This window comes from Cololabis saira, chromosome 9 (genome assembly GCF_033807715.1).
Source record: "Cololabis saira isolate AMF1-May2022 chromosome 9, fColSai1.1, whole genome shotgun sequence".
In the NCBI taxonomy this organism is placed as follows: domain Eukaryota; kingdom Metazoa; phylum Chordata; class Actinopteri; order Beloniformes; family Belonidae; genus Cololabis; species Cololabis saira.
In genome coordinates this window covers 11,240,329-11,257,269 of record NC_084595.1, presented here as the reverse complement: position 1 = coordinate 11,257,269, position 16,941 = coordinate 11,240,329, and the positions used below count along the sequence as shown (strand labels likewise).

Genomic DNA, 16,941 nt, shown 5'->3' with positions numbered 1-16,941 from the left:
AGCAGATAAAATTAAGGCCAAACTTAAAGATGTATTTAAAATTGATTTAGACTACCTTGTTGCAGCTATCCTTGTTCAGTTTTTGATATTATTATGTTTTGCCTTTGTTTTTTTATGTCCTGTTCTATTATCTTTGTATTATCTTTTTTCTGTTTTTCTTTATTATCAATTGTTTTCATCAAATGCTTAGGTCCAAGGGGTGGGTTTGGAAGGGGGTGAGAATATGTGTAATGGTTGTTTAACATCATTGTGGATGCCACTGTTAATAATAAGAAAATCATAAAAAATAAATAAAAAGATTTGATAACAAAAAAAGGAGCCTCAGCTCTGTCTAGACCAGATCACAGACAATATCTCGCAAAGATCTTTACAGACAATTTGCAGTCTAGACTATGCTGCATTGTATATAATTGGCCCAAGGATATATAATGTATATAATACAATTATATAATTGGAGTATATAATTGGAGTTTCTAACTCTTAGAAACTGAATAAAATATTTGACTGTTATTATTTGAATGTTATTAATCTGGTAGCTAGTTAAGGCTGTCTGCTTTAGAATAATGCCCTAGAAAAGCTTAGACTTTACACTGGGAAAACTCAAAACAGTGTTGCTGCCAGATCTATTTCTCTCTTTGTTTAAGGGGTTCAAGCTGAAGAACTTGATTAATTATATAGTGTTTTTTGAAAATTATTAATCTGCTTCATTTTCCTCATTTTATTGCTTTACAACTTTTAAGATGAAAAAAGTGTATATCTAAAAATCCCTACAGAATTATGCTTCAACCTCCAAACCTCTCTGTTGGGATGATTTTCGTGGTCTATAAATTTGTCTTGGAACATAAAAAGTAAAATTTTCTTCCCATTTGATTAGAATAACGTTTCTAACTTGTTTATAAAATCTCCAGTAGTATCTCCATAGTCTGGGGGGGGTTCTTGAATAAAATCCAGGTGTCTTTCTTTTAGGGCACTGTATTCTGCCTTTTTTTTCCCCAGAAGTATACACAATTTTATAATGTCCATGTTATGCTTACCACAAGTCAGCGGTACTCTTTCGTACAGCTTAAAAATACATTTGTGTACTCGGTACCTCTTAAAATGTGTTACTGTATGATGCTATTTTTTGAGGCAGTTTTACTCTCAAAATATGACGTCTTCTTTTTCAGTCTCGCCAAAGACAGTCGGTACCAGTCTCTGATTTAGTCACAATGTTGTGAGTCAGATCTGGTTCAGATGCTCGATGCATCACACCACAGAAAGCATCGATGAGTCAATATCACATCACAAGTTTGTTCATTGTTTTTTTTTTTTTTTTTTTTTTTAATAATGGTGACTTCAAGAAATTTTACAGGGCTGTTGATCCATTTGTTAACCAAAAAAAGAAGGAAATATTAGCAACTTCTGCCAGGGATAAGAAAAAGAAAACTGAAAGAAAACAAAGCAAAAAAAATAATCAAAGTTTTTACTTTTTCTTATGAGACATGGTGTAAAAATAATTTGCAGAGACTGGATAACTAATTTCTGGTCTGGGTCTGTGATGTCACAGCATCCTGCAAATCCGAGCTGCTCATTGAATGAAATACTCACATCCTGATGCTGCCACAAAGAGACAAGTTTTTGTTTTTTTGTTTTTGTTCTCATGTATCTGAGTTGGTAGTCACTTCAGATAACCAAATATATCATCCTGAACAAAGACAGATAGATGTATTAATCACAATTTTTGATCTTTAAAAAGGGAACAAGTTCAGGTCCTCTTTTCCATGAAGGTGTTACCACAATAGATCATTCGTTTTCATTGAAAATATACTCATCTCACAACAAAATCTCTTCTGTAATATTTATTTTATATATGCATATTAGATTATAGCATGTTTAAGGATACTATCACTCATTATCACAACTTTTACACATAGAAATGATAGCACATTGAAAACCGGTGTTATAATGTGCAATGTTATTTAAAACACACTTGTTACTGCACACACAGAGTTGGTAAGAGATACGTTATATTCTAATAATAACTGAACTGGTTTCAATACAATAATCAACTTATATAAGTTGTCTTTGAGGCCGGTAAAAAAATGCAACACTCTGCTGTCATCTGTTTACTATTTTTGGAAGAATGACCCCAGAATTAACTCTCTTCTTGATTTTCCTCTGCATTTGTCCCCTGTTTGACCTTGTCATGTCCTTCCCTCCATCCTTTGTCAACGTGCCGTTTTCTCTACGCTGATAATCTCCACACTCTCTCCTGCAGGTGTCACTCTGACCTTGAAGAGAAAAAATACTGCATGAGCTGAATAGGGGTGGGTGGTGGATTTTGCAGAGATTTCCGTACACACCTGAATGGATGTATGCGTGCACCACATTAAGATAGTGCTGCTTCATCTGCCGTCTCATTTCTTCTGTACTGTAAATGTTTGCTCTACCGTAAAGGTAGTTTGTCTGTCCAGCTGCGAGGAATGGATGCTGTGGCAGAAACAATGTGAAACATCAAACACTAAGCTTGAGCTCGTTCAGATTATATTAATTACCGTTGCTGGTGCTGGGAACGATCACATTATGGTTTGTTTTACCTGCAAGAAGGGTTCAGGTAGCATAGTTGTGTGACCGTGTAGCATCTTCGTGTGCAGGCCGCCAGCAGGCACATTTTTCAGTGTTCCCCTGTACAATCCTCTCAACTGCTGACCGGGCAGACGTTCAAACCCTGCGAAAAACAACATATTCAAAAACAAACACCATAACAAAGACAATCTATGTTGTTCTGCAAGACAGCACTCCTTAATCTGTATGTCTTTTGTATCACTGACTAAAATGAATCTATATTTTCCTTTTTTTTAATGAAATAATTATGCAGCAGAGCTAGATGTTGATGTCTAATTTTTACTTTATGCCTCTACTTAAATGTATTGTACATACAAGTCTTATGAATAACGTAAAAGATCAGAAAGATTATCTCACAAGTGAAATGCTGCTTATATGTGTATGTAGTGTAGCTGTAAATATTTGAACATGAAATATACAAGAAAAAATATCTAGTAAAATATTTGCCTGTATTAATGAATCTACAGCACTTTTGCAGTTTTGGATCCGACAAAAACTGGTTCATGTTAAAGACAAAATATCTAAACAAACTGAGTGATGATGTGCACGTCATCCATCGCTGGGAGGGGGGCTTGGACCTTTACATCAGAAAAACTAAAGCATCTCCACAAACAAAAGCTAAAACGTGGCCCGCCTGAATCAGTGGTCCACCTGCCCCTCGAGGATAAGGGACATCTTGTAAGTACAATCATGCACACATTTTGGACAGATAGGTAAAAGAAGTCCACCTGACTTGATTCTAGTTTCTCAGGATCCCGTGACCTGAAGTGTCATTCATCACATCAGACCAGGGATCCTCCACCTACTACGTGTTACTGGATATCAGAAAAGAGTAACACAAAGCTGGAAGGCCGATTTACTCCGAGTTACTTCCCCTGACACCATCTGCGATGAAGAGAGCCCTGAGACATGGTTGAAAAATAAGCTTTTATAGTGTATTCCTGTTGTATTTATCTCTGAGGTATTTTACATTTTTATTAGATAACAAGAGAAATAAGGATCAAAATAAATACATGGTTTGGAAGATTCAAGTTCATGCCTCCCCCTTTTTTTTATTCAAAAATATACATAATTTCTGATGTCTTAAATGTTTAACAACTTAACAGTAACTGATGGTAAAAGTGAATTAATTCAACAATGTACAGAGATTATGGTTAAATGATGGAAACACATGGGTGAAAAGAGTGAAAATAATGAAGAAATGTACATTACAACAGGGTCAGTAATAAATACATGTTGAAAATGCAAAAGTAATACAATAATGGCTGTAACAGGCAAACTAGTTACAAGATAATAAAATTAAATGAGTAGCCCAGTTGAACAGAAGAAAAATATATATTTTAAGATGTAGAACACCAACAATATTAAATTACCTGGTTTTGCCATAACACCAGGATAAACCTACTGCTCCATCTCTGTAAACTACAATTATTTCAAATAATTCACTTGTTCACATTTGGCAGGCTTTAAAAACAGTTTAACTCACCATCTGTATATCTTGTGTTGGATCCAGAAGACCTACAAAAGGGAATAATCTTGCAGTTTGAAAGATGATCAATCTTTTATCATCTACATCACTTCACAAGAAACTAGATGCCACCTCTGGACGTTACCTCATGAGGATGTGACCACTTCCATTTTTGGACACGCCGTCTTTCTTCCGCTGCTCTACAAATGTAACTCGTTTACTCATCTTCCGTTACAATCCCAATATTTCCTGTTGATCCGTCTGAGAGGTTTCTAGCAAGACTATCTGCTCAGTGTGCATTGGAACCAGTCGGCGTGAAAAAAACTTGGTCCTGAAACTTGACACTGCAGCTTCGGCTTCCAATGACAGAGCAGAGGTCTGAGACACTTGAACCCTGAGTGTTCTCATCTAAAATGTAACACGCAAATAACACTACCACTCTGTTTACACACTTTATTGAGCATCATGTCCGATATACATTGCATTGACACAAAAATGCAACAAGGAAAAAAAAAAAAGAACAAAGAAAAAATGGAAAAAGAACAACCTACAACAAACAAATAATGGCGTTGGGATGGATTACCTGGACACACCGTTTTCAGAGCGTATTGCTTAATGACATTTCAAACGCACCGAATCTGTGCAAATACAGTGAACACCGGTCAGAGGAGGTCATGGTAGGTTAGAAAATTCTGACTTAAAAAGGTAATGTCGACAGCAGTTATGTGATCGTCAAGTCTGCACAAATGTACTAACTGTACACATCACATTCACCCAGAATGTACTAACTATGGTATCCTCTTTAAACATACCTCGATCCTTCAAACCTGATTGTATGCGCCAAAACGGGGTTAGCTAGATTTTTAGTGTCAGTCACAGATTAATCATGTGTAGCGCAAGTCTAAAGTAGATGTCATCATGGCTTAATTCGTCAACACCAAAAGAAAAAGTAAAGACAAGCCAATGACTTCCAGTCTCTTTCTACTCTAAAATAAAGTCTCCATCAAGGATCCCAACCCAGACTCTGTGTTTAAACAAAGGGGATAAATATTATCTAAGTATGCACCAATCAGAACTCAAGGTGTTGACAGAAGAGCATTAACAAACTACCTTCGAGAGTCTAAACCACCAAGTGAATGTTATTTTAACCCCACACGCTAATCAAAAGCCAAATGTGCCACAACAAAGTAAGTACAACTAAGCTAACTCTACAACAGATCCCCCAAAGCTTCCCCAGAAATTAATAACTCAATCATAAACTTGGTTAAATTTTCTATCCCTTTAAATTTAGGAAAGGTCAGGTGCCAGTTTATACGTCCACCAGAAAAATACCCACTGCCTGCACGCTTTTCAGACTATTTGCTTGACTGTGATTTATAATAGACAATAACAGACTTCCTCATCACCAAATAGAGCCATGTGTTCAGTTATATTAGAGATTTACCTTGAAGATTGCTAATCAAGACCTTAAAGTTTGATCCCGAGAACTTGGCACAAACCTTCACCCACTATTAACTATGCTGTGCGAATCAATATATTACTAAACAATAACTCTCAAATCGCCGATTAAGTTGCTCCATTTGAAGTCCCAGCAAAGGACAATGCATTAAAAAACGGTTTGAGGGGGAGATGTACACTTGAAAGTCAGGGTTTTAAACATTTTAGATGTACACTGGCGTTTGAAGAAAATTCAATCTGGAGGCTGTTTATCAGAAAGATTAAAAAGATGAGAAGTAAGTCGCCCTTGAGCTTCTTTGAACGATGAGCAAACGCTGAGGAAGTGAAGCCAACAAAAGGCAACAGTGATTCAATGACAAGCGTTCAAAATAACATCTATCCACAGATTTGTTGAGCAGACAATAATCTGGTTAGTATGCAGCAGGGAGGAGACGTGACGACCTAATGACAACAGGCTTTTGTTTTGTTTTACACAATCTTGACCACTAAATTGCATAAGAAACCTGGTATAAAGTAGAAAGTGTTCAGCAGCAGATAAAAAAGCAAGTTAATTTACAGTAGTGACATATCTTACATCATTAATTTTTCAAAATAAATAAAATTAAATATACAATTCCAGGTAGGAAACAAGGTAATTTCGCTGGTAGGGGTCTCAAATTGGCTCATCTGGCAGACCATTCACAGAAAACGTTGTTGAGGCCAACCAATTCCTTTGACTGGCAAAACAAGGGGTGCAAAAGCCTTTTGCTGAAGATTTCCCTCGGAAGGCATTTCCTTTAACTGCACAAAAGAACACAGAAATTATTATTACATTCAGAGCACAGGTTTAACATGCAAAACTCCTTCAGCAGGTCCGTTAATTACCCTGGAATTTACAGATGAGTCCTAATCGAAGGCCATCTCTTGACTTTTTCTTACACAGCGAGCCACCTTCCGCTTGAATTCCCCATTAGGGTCCTCCCTCCACTCCTTCTGTGGGAGAAACATGAGATTCTTTTCATGATGCAGCCTCAGTTTAGTTGCACGGCAGAGTCCATAAAACAGAGTGAAATTCAAAAGTTTGGGGAATGGTAAAAAGAAAAGCAACTTACTGCTGCATCAACATTAGCTGGTGAGTCACTGTTGGGGTCTGCCAGCATGGAGATAACACTAATCATGATTGTTTCTACCGTGTGGATTGGAAGCCAACGCTCCTCTGGCTTTTCATAACCAAACTTATCTTCTCCTGGCTCGTGCAGAATTGAGATGCAAACATCCCCGTTCTTTGCAACTGCAGAGAAGAGTTGGAAGATGAATTAAGAAAGACTAATCGATACAATGTCTCAAGCACATCTACTCCCATTGTATGAAGTTACATTTTTAATGTATCTATTAACGTTGCAGCACAGGTGATGATGATGAAAATGTTTGGTAAACAAACATCAATTGGTCTAGAGAATGCATTTACCATTCGGATGCCAAATCTCCGTGATGAACTTCATCTTTGGTGGCCGTAGTGGATAATCATAAGGAAAGGTTAAGTATGCTTTGAAAAACCCTCCTTCACTGCAGGAAAAACAAAAGGTACATACAGCACATTTGTTTTACATTCATGTACGTTTTGGAATACATTCATGAAAAATATTATCTTTTTTAATATGTTTTCACTTACAAAAGGGTATCTTGTGGACCAATGATCACAACTTCCCACTTGTATATGTCATCATCATCTATCAGACCAGCTGAAAAGCCCTCCACAGGGTTCTTGTTGAGCTCTGGGAAAAGAAAAGTAATACTGTAGTTTCAATACAACCAACTGAAAGTATAAGAACAACTACATCAGGAACAAAAGGTAAAGGTCCTGAAGTACTGATTTTATAGGCCACAACAGCAAATGTGTGTTTAAAAGAAAATTTAAAACATTGGAGGAAAGGGGAAAAAGAATATACAACAAATGCAGTACAAGACGCAATTTCAGAGTACTGAACCCATCCTGAGGTCGTTCACACTAATGCATCATTCATGATGACAAGTGCAAGTATGGCTGATATAAACAACAATACAGCATGTATTACAATAAAGGTTTTGATTGAATCAGTCTAAGAGATCCACTGTGGATCACCATATAAGACCAGAATTTAATAACCTGACTCAATGTGAAGTTTAGCACTGAAGTAAGTAACACAAACATAACTTCTTGTGTCACTGTATTTCATGGGTGAAATAAATATTTTTTGAAAATAAGTCTGTGTTAAGACTACTGCAAGTTCATTCAACACACACACACACACACAGTTGAAGTGACTCAGCCGTTGTACTTTTAAGTTTGTGAATCAGTCTTTGATAAACCAGTGAGTCACACTCCCTCTCACCCACATCAAAAACAACATTTACATCTTCAGAAGCTACATCAGATATGAGACTGTACAGAGTGTTCAGACATTGCTGTCATTTCCACAAACCCTGAATCTTGACTACATTTATGATTCAAGGTTTTCTGTAGTTACAACACGCTACCATATAGTGTATTATTAAGGAAACTAGTTTGACTTCATCCAAGTGGTCATATTTAGTTGAAGCTTTAAGTTAAGGCAATCTTAACAATATTATGTCATAGCTGATATATTTTTTTCCTTGACGATTGCATTATGTTTTATAGCTACATCTGTCTTGCAATCCACGAAAAGAGTCATGTCAACTCAATGTTAAAAAACGTTAAAAAAAATGTTTTACTGTGCATTCAAATTTTATATCAACTATCTTCAAAGATTTTTCCATCTAAGTTTCTTCAGTAAGGTGAATGTCTACCTCCCTCCCTCCACAAGACTTTGAAAGAGCAATTCATGCTTTCATCATTTCTCATCTAGAGTATTGTAATTCCTTCTTCCTCGTGGTCTTGCTCAGTCATCAACTACAGGCTGTGCAAAATGCAGCAGCTCACTTTCTGTCAGGCAAGAAACAGCATGATCTTATCATACCTTTGCTGGCCTCCCTACGCTGGGTGGCAGCTAATTTTAGGATCCAGTTTACAATTTTATTACTTGTTTTTAAAGTCTTAATGGCATAGCACCTACTTGTTTAAACGTTTACACTCCACGCTCCAATCAGAACACTGAGGTCCACAAGCCAATTCTTATTGGTCATACCCAGTTTCTAGGTTCAAACACTTTTCTTTCTGTGTTTAAATTATAGTTGAGACAGCTCATTCCTTCATTCATTACAATTGGTCATTGTTTTATTCATTATTGTAACTATATTTCAACTGACTCAGCCCATCTCAGATGGGCAATTCGTGTAACTTTTGACTTGACATGAAATTAAACAAATATCTTTGTTTAACTAAGCCCTGAAAAACAGCATCATAACCATTAGGACCATCTACAAGTCACTTATATTAAAGTGTTAGTCAACAATATCTGTTAACCGTCAGTCGAATCTGTACTGTTCACTCATTGTTCCATACATTACTTACTGTGTGGAGGTATGGGGAAATACTTACATAACAAACATTGATCCAATAATTAAATTACAAAAGACAGCCATAAGAATTGTAAATAATTCAAAATACTGTGACCCAACGAACCCACTCTTCATTAAACTAAATACCTTAAAATGTGTAGATCTAGTTGAGCTAAGGACTTCTCTTATATTGTATAAGGCACACAACAACCTACTTCCTTTCTGCATTCAGGAAATGTTTTCACCCAGAGAAAGTCGGTATGAACTCGGGGGAAATTGTATGTTTAAAAAAATAAGGGTAAGGACAAACTTTAGAAGTAGATGTGTTTCTGTTAGAGGAGTAAACTTGTGGAATAGTCTAAGTGATGAGCTAAAAATGTGTAGTTCTATCCGCAAATTAGAAAAAAATGTTTAAACTTAGGGCAATTGATAAATATAAACTATGACCAAGAGTAGCTTCTCCTGTAAATCCTCTATATCACATGCTTTTGTTGTAATTGATCTCTGTAATACTTTTTATTTTGATTTGTTGTGATGCGATGTATTGTAAAAAAGGGTAGGCATTATATAAGCTACGGCTTCAGTCTCACCTTTTTTGGTTCATTTATTTATATATCCAGTTTTACTGGATACATGTTTTGATTGACTAATGGACCAAAATAAAATAACTAAAAACTAAAAATGATCAGCTTAGTAATAAGCTATGTAAATAAATGTTAATTAAAACTATTCCATGTCAAAAAAGGACCTATTACTTATATCTAGCTGAATTTATGGATCGTCGTAGGTATCAGTACCGCGGTTGAATTGGTTTGATATTGGATATTGGATATTCGACATTCAAAGACATCCATTTAACTTGTGATACATACCACTGATTTTGGTCATATTGCTTGTGATGTGTTCATGGTCATCTAGACTATATATCACAAGAGAGTAATTATTATAAAATCATATTATGGGCTGATTTAATGGGGTTTAATGAATTCAACTAACATCTACTATATATCACAAGACAGTAATTATTTAAAAAAAATCCTACTATGGGCTGATTAATGTGGTTTAATGAATTCAACACCCATAATAAACAATTGGTGTTATGCATCACAAGTTTTATGGGTGTTGAATTCATTAAATCAGCCCATAGTATGATTTTATAATAATTACAGTCTTGTGATATATAGTCTGGATGACCATGAACACATCACAAGTGGTTTGAAAACAATCGGTGTTATGTATCACAAGTTTTATGGGTGTTGAATTCATTTGGTGTTGAATTCATTAAACCTCATTAAATCAGCCCATAATATGATTTTATAATAATTACTCTCTTGTGATATATAGTCTAGATGACCATGAACACATCACAAGCAATATGACCAAAATCAGTGGTATGTATCACAAGTTAAATGGATGTCTTTGAATGTCGAATATCCAATATCCAATATCAAACCAATTCAACCGCGGTACTGATACCTACGACGATCCATATATTCAGCTAGATATAAGTACCGTATTTTCGCGACCATAAGGCGCAACTTTTTTTTTTTTTTTTTTTTTTAAATGTGCCGGGCGCCTTAAGAAACGGTGCGCCGTGTCTATTACCTGAATTACGGTAATGTAAGGCCATGAGAACGGTAAAGGGAGAAGGGGGCGGGTGAAGCCCCCGTGAGTTGCGACGTGAATGAGACCATCCACTGAGCTGATTAATGCGAAACAGATGATGAACACTTTTAAGGATTTGCTTGATGTGTAAAGTGAAATAAAATACAATCAAACTAAGTTTTGCTCCGCTCTATTTAAATAAGCACACTTCTGCAGCGCGCGTGTGTTTTGCATGTCGGAACCGTCCACTTTCCCCGGTTAAAGCCGCGGTGATCCGCGCTGCTGCAGCCGACTTCCTGGTTCCCAAAGCGGTCCGATCGACCTGGTTCCTGGCCGCTTTGGGAGCAGAGATTTCTGGGGTCTGTCTCAGGTCTGATCAGCTGCACCCTCCGAAATTTGCAGCCAAATCTGTCGGTTACAAACCCGGTACCGGATCCCGACATGCGCGGGTGTGTGTTCGCGGCGCCACACAGATTCTAATTTATGTGGCGCTTGACTGGCGCAGCTGATGGACAGAAACCTATGGTGATTTTAAAAGAAAAACTTTGCATAAGACGTTTCCAGCCGGAGTCATTATAAGGACGAATGAAAAGGGGGGGCTGGATGAAGGGATGATGATGATCAAGTGGCTGAGACAGGTCTGGAAATTCGGACTGGCGCAGCTGAATTAGCGGAGCGGATCTCCTGATACAACCCGGTACCGGCTCCCCGACAGCGAGTGTGTGTGAGCGGGTCCAGCGCGGCGGTCCCGGGACGCGGGACCGCCGCGGGACCAGCGCGGGGGGGGGCGGACCGGGACCCGGGACCCGGTCCAGCGCGGGGGGCCCGGGAGCCGGGACACGGGACCAGCGCGGGGGGGCGGAGTGGGACCCGGGACCGCTGCGGTCGGGATCCGCAGCACAACGGGGTATGAAAAGTGTATTTACTCTTGTGCTGGCCTGCCACGCTGATGGACAGAAACTGCCGGCTATGTTGATTTTTAAAAGAAAAGCGTTGCCTAAACAGACTTTTCCAGCCAGAGTGAAATGAAGGGCTGGATGGATGAGGAGATGATCGGGTGGCTGAGACAGGTTTATGTGCAGCGCCCCGGTGGTTTTTTTTAATTCTTTAATGCAGAAACAGAATATGAGCCTTTTTGAAGGGTTTGATTGATGTGAAAAGTGAAATAAAATATCAAACTAAGTTTTGCTCCTGCTCTATTTAAATAAGCACTCTTGTGTGTGTGTGTGTGTGTGTGTTCTCCAGCGCGTGTGTTTTGCAACGCGCGTGTTTGCAGCTCCGTCTTAGACGGCGCCTTTTGGGTCGGTGCGCCGTATGTGTGTTTTAAAACCAAAAATGACACACAAAACTGAGGGTGCGCCTTTCCACACAGTGCGCCATATGGTCGCGAAAATACGGTAATAGGTCCTTTTTTCATATGGAATAGTTTTAATTAACATTTATTTACATAGCTAATTACTAAGCTGATCGTTTTTAGTTTTTAGTTAGTTTTATTTTGGTCCATTAGTCAATCAAAACATGCACCACAGTAAAACTGGATATATAAATAAATGAACCAAAAAAGGTGTAGACTGAAGCCGTAGCTTATATAATGCCTACCCTTTTTTACAATACATCACATCACAACAAATCAAAATAAAAAGTATTACAGAGATCAATTACAACAAAAGCATGTGATATAGGGAGGATTTACAGGAGAAGCTGCTCTTGGTCATAGTTTATATTTATCAATTGCCCTAAGTTTAAACATTTTTTATGGGTGTTGAATTCATTAAACCTCATTAAATCAGCCCATAATAAGATTTTTTAATAATTACTGTTTTGTGATATATAGTCTAGATGACCATGAACACATCACAAGTGGTTTGACCAAAATCAGTGGTATATATCACAAGTTTTATGGGTGTTAATGTCCAATATCCAATATCAAACCAATTCCAACGCGGTGGTATCAGTATTTCCGAGATTCCCGTGCTCACGACCATTTCAGGACACATGAGTGATTATACAGGTGATAACCATCAATGTAAGCCAGAGAGAGAACAATAAACTGTTATGTCACAATGGTGCAGCTTACAATACTGACATGCTTTCAGTCACACAAAAACACTGAAACCCTCATATGAAACCACAGACACTGGATATCGCATAACTTGAGTTAGTACATTTTAAAATCAAGCCACTATTGATAAAGTTCAATATTTTCCTTTGAGAGGCTTTGAGTGTCCACATGTATGATTAGCAGAGCTGAAATGATCAGGGGATAATCGATTATTCCTTTGTTCTGTCCGCCAACTAAAGCCCAACTTGCTAAACAGCTCACATGGCCTTGGCGTTGGTTTTGGGCATGTTATATTTAATATACAGCGAACAAAAGCAGCTTAGCTGTGATAGGAGCCCTTTATTCCCCCCCGAGCTTTTACTCTCATGGCGTAAACAGCGCTTTGCGTAGCTTAAAAAGGAGCTAACGTTAGCTGCTATCTAGACCTGTATTATCTAGTATATCAGTATATCAGTGCAGAGTTTACTGGTCTTATTACCTGCCAATTGTTTTCGAAGAAGCAATGCTGATTGTTCGGTCATGGTACGCCGACGTAATAGAGAAGAAACACTCTGTGCGTGTAAACAGAGATATAACAGAGCGCTGCTGCTGCTGCTGCTGCTTTCTCTGTTGACGAGCCGCGAGCTCCGACCTGCGCATGCGCATCCGCAGTTCCTCCCGACGCAACGAGCCTGCAAAACATTTGATGGTTGTTTTTTTTTTCCTTTAGCAGTTCATATCTTACTTTACATGTGCAAAAAAGGAGTAGGAAGAAGTGTAAACTTATTTAATCCTACCCCCATTCACTAATCATTTATAAATACTCACACACTGTACTCAAACTGCTAAATAACATTATTATTATTATTATTATTATTATTATTATTATTATTATTATTATTATTATTATTATTATTATTATTATTATTATTATTATTATTATTGTTATTTATACGCACATGCCCCTATAAATACTTATATAAATACAGGACTGTCTCAGAAAATTAGAATATTGTGATAAAGCTCTTTATTTTCTGTTTATTACAGTTTAAGATTAAGATTCCCAGAATATTCTCATTTTTTGAGATAGGATATTTGAGTTTTCTTAAGCTGTAAGCCATGATCAGCAATATTAAAATAATAAAAGGCTTGCAATATTTCAGTTGATTTGTAATGAATCCAGAATGTATGACATTTTTGTTTTTCTGAGACATACCTACATACTGTATATATACCTATACAGTATATACACGTGCATACATACACATATAATTTGCTGCCCATTTCTGTACAGAAATATAAACAAATCTACCCATTAACCCAATAGTGTTATCTGCAGGCCCCTAAAAGCCGCTAAACCCCTTCCTCTTTGTACCTCGGGAAAATCATGTTTTTGTATTGTTTTTAAACTGGTTAATATTTGGACATTGTTTGGGCATCGTTTGTTTGTTTCTTTTCTTTTTTCTTTTTTATAAGCTTTTTTTTAGACTTTATTTGGTTGAAATTATATCATCAAGGACATGATGTGTATGTTCCCCATCACTGTTCAACAATTTTCAGTTTTTTTTATTAAGCTGAAACGGAATCATGTTTATTTGGCCAAGTCAGGTCAAACAAAACAGGGAATTTGACTTTGATTTTCGCTCACTGTACAGTAAATAGGCAAATGACAGCTCTTATTAACATATATACAATTTTTAAAAAAGTGAAAGGTGCAGCAATATGAGGTAGACATGGTTATTGGAGGGTGCATTGTTACAGCATATGATTGTGTTATTATTATTATTATTATTATTATTATTATTATTATTATTATTATTATTATTATTATTGCACAGTGATTGATTACTCTGAGACTCTATGAGTGATGAGAGTTCATCACTCATAGAGAGTTCATCAAACAATATTTTTATTCATTTTTCACTTTTACAAGTAAAGAATGGATACATAATATGATCCACACAAATAACAAGCAAAACAGGCAAACAAACAAACAGAACATAAAACAAAAAGAAACACCAGCTCAGATCCATATAAATAATACCCTGGGTTACAGTAAAAGACGTCAGGCTCTACATAGTTCAACTAGGGCTCTCAAACTTTATATAATTGGTCTGTTTTTGAATGTAATATAAGGTACTCTAATGGCACTAAATCAAACACCACTCTTTGCCAGCCTTTGTTTGTTTGTTTCAAGGTTCCCCACCACCCTAGGCTGGATTATCCATATACTGAACCGGGCGAGCGCCCAGGGCCACCAGCCAATGAGGGGGCACCAAATCAAATGACTAACTGGACCATATATTTCATATTTTGTTATTTTCTCTATATATTTGCTGGAAGAGGAGCAAACAGGTACAGCAGTAACCAATGATATAATAAAAATACTTGAAAATACTACTAATAAAAATAAAATAAAAAGAATTGCATTTGAGTGAGTGTGCTGTTCCCTACCTTCACATCAGCTCATTCAGTAGGCCTGTTTGAGTGTTTAGTCATATGCTGTAATAGTTTTGCATGTAGTCCTCAGACAGGCCATATATGATGGAAATGATGATAGTTAACATGTGGTGTTACATTGGTATGTGAGTTGCATTCTGATTGGAGCATCAGTTAGTGCGGCGTTTGTAGACTCATGTATCTGTGGTGTTACTCTTAGTTGGTTGCATGTCTTACATTTATTTGTAGTATGAGTGTTGAGTGTTGAGCATGTACTTCAGCAATACGTTCATGTAAATCTATGGTCTTTATAACCATAGTAAATTTCCCTTTTTTAACTGTAAAATGTGGGAGGAGGGGGGCACTTTAAGGTTGGTCACCCTGGGGCACCACACTGAGTTAATCCGGATATGCCACTACCCCTGTCCCCATGACTCCCGAAATTATGTGTGTACACCATATTTCCTTACAAATTGCTCCCAGTTCCAATACAAGCTTGCGGGCATGTTTCAGTAAGATATCAAATAGGGCTAAATGCTTAAAGTGACAAAGACATTTGAGGCAACATGGGCTCCAATTCCCTACCAAAGAAAACACTTGGCATGGGAAATAAGGGAACTCACCCAACAAGCTGTCACTTGAAGGAAACCTGCTTTTTTACAGCCTTATAAAAAAAATCTGCTCAAGCACGGATATTTTAGTGAAACTAAAGTGTGATGGCGTTCAAGCGGAACTATGGGGAAAAAGAAAAGAGATAATAATGATAATTTTTTTTTGATTTAAAAGCCGGCAAACATAAACCCTGCTGAGGTGGTGGGTGTCCTTGCCCCATACTAATCATCTATATGTTATTTTAAGTTTGAAAAAACAATAATCTTTTTATAAGTTAATAACTCAATTCATAAATAAATAAGATCATTCATAATTATATTTTGTCACTTGTATCCAAACCAAATGAGAAAACAAAATACAATGTATAAGCCTTAAAGGCAGATGGTTTGCAAACATTGTTACAGCAAAAGAAAAAAAAGAGTAGCATGATTGATATATACGTGTCTTCATGAAGCATGGAGACATGTATGGTTATGGCTATACGTGCGTTTATATACTGTATATACATTTTTTTAAAGTAAATTTTTAAAAAAGTAAATAAATAATTAAATCAAAAGAAATTCAACATGTGTTTGAAATCCCCATGGATCCTCAGTATGCATTGGTGTGCTGTCCCTTAACAACAACTGTTATAATGACATCACATGCAGCGTCAGCAGGTAACACAGGTGAATCCTCTGCAGACAGCATGGATGGAAATTTAAATCCCACAGTGCAATATCATGCATTCAGTGAATCAAGTCATTTAACCCTTCAGTCACAATGTAGAATTAATAATAATATTTTGAAAGTTGGAAAATGTATTTTGATGGTTGTTTGTGGTGCAATATTTGATATAGCATCAGCTGATGTAAAACTTCTCTGTCTGTGATTATTGATGTAAAATAAAAATGTACCGTATAATGCATCCCTCTGTAGCTGCTCCTTCTGCCTGACCTTTGTATCAGTTGGTCAGTGGAGGATGCCACTACAGTTTTATACATCTTATTTTGTCTCACGTACAAATGTTTCTTCTGTATCTTTCTCCTAAGGGTCTAGAATCTAGATGATTAATTTGAAAATAGGGGAATCCTTCCAAACAATATTTACAACGACTTATAGTCTTTTAAATGATGGAGGCAGTATGATTTTGTGTCTGCCATGAAAATGAATTGAGCATATATAATCAAAATATTCGTTTACGTGAAATGTTTTTTTTTTTTTATTAAGTTTTTAGAGTAGATTCAGAATTTTCTGAAAGTCTACATTTTAGGAAAAAAAATTCATAACCTTGACA

At 36.8% G+C, this 16,941-nt stretch overlaps 2 protein-coding genes across 2 annotated transcripts; both read right to left on the bottom strand.

Annotated features, from left to right (window-relative positions):
* Nucleotides 1–1,898: 1,898 nt before the first annotated feature.
* On the bottom strand, nucleotides 1,899–3,198 carry LOC133450939 (uncharacterized). Its single transcript, XM_061729840.1, has 3 exons — nucleotides 2,577–3,198; nucleotides 2,343–2,469; nucleotides 1,899–2,270 (listed from the first exon to the last, which is right to left on the bottom strand). The coding sequence occupies exons 1-3, from the start codon at nucleotides 2,721–2,723 to the stop codon at nucleotides 2,098–2,100; spliced, it is 447 nt and encodes a 148-aa protein (XP_061585824.1). The 5' UTR covers nucleotides 2,724–3,198; the 3' UTR covers nucleotides 1,899–2,097.
* Nucleotides 3,199–4,511: 1,313 nt separating this feature from the next.
* LOC133451431 (ubiquitin-conjugating enzyme E2 G1-like) lies at nucleotides 4,512–13,256 on the bottom strand. Its single transcript, XM_061730470.1, has 6 exons — nucleotides 13,114–13,256; nucleotides 7,182–7,284; nucleotides 6,978–7,075; nucleotides 6,622–6,800; nucleotides 6,395–6,502; nucleotides 4,512–6,310 (listed from the first exon to the last, which is right to left on the bottom strand). Exons 1-5 carry the CDS (start codon nucleotides 13,154–13,156, stop codon nucleotides 6,416–6,418), a joined length of 510 nt encoding a protein of 169 aa, XP_061586454.1. The 5' UTR covers nucleotides 13,157–13,256; the 3' UTR covers nucleotides 4,512–6,310; nucleotides 6,395–6,415.
* Nucleotides 13,257–16,941: the final 3,685 nt, after the last annotated feature.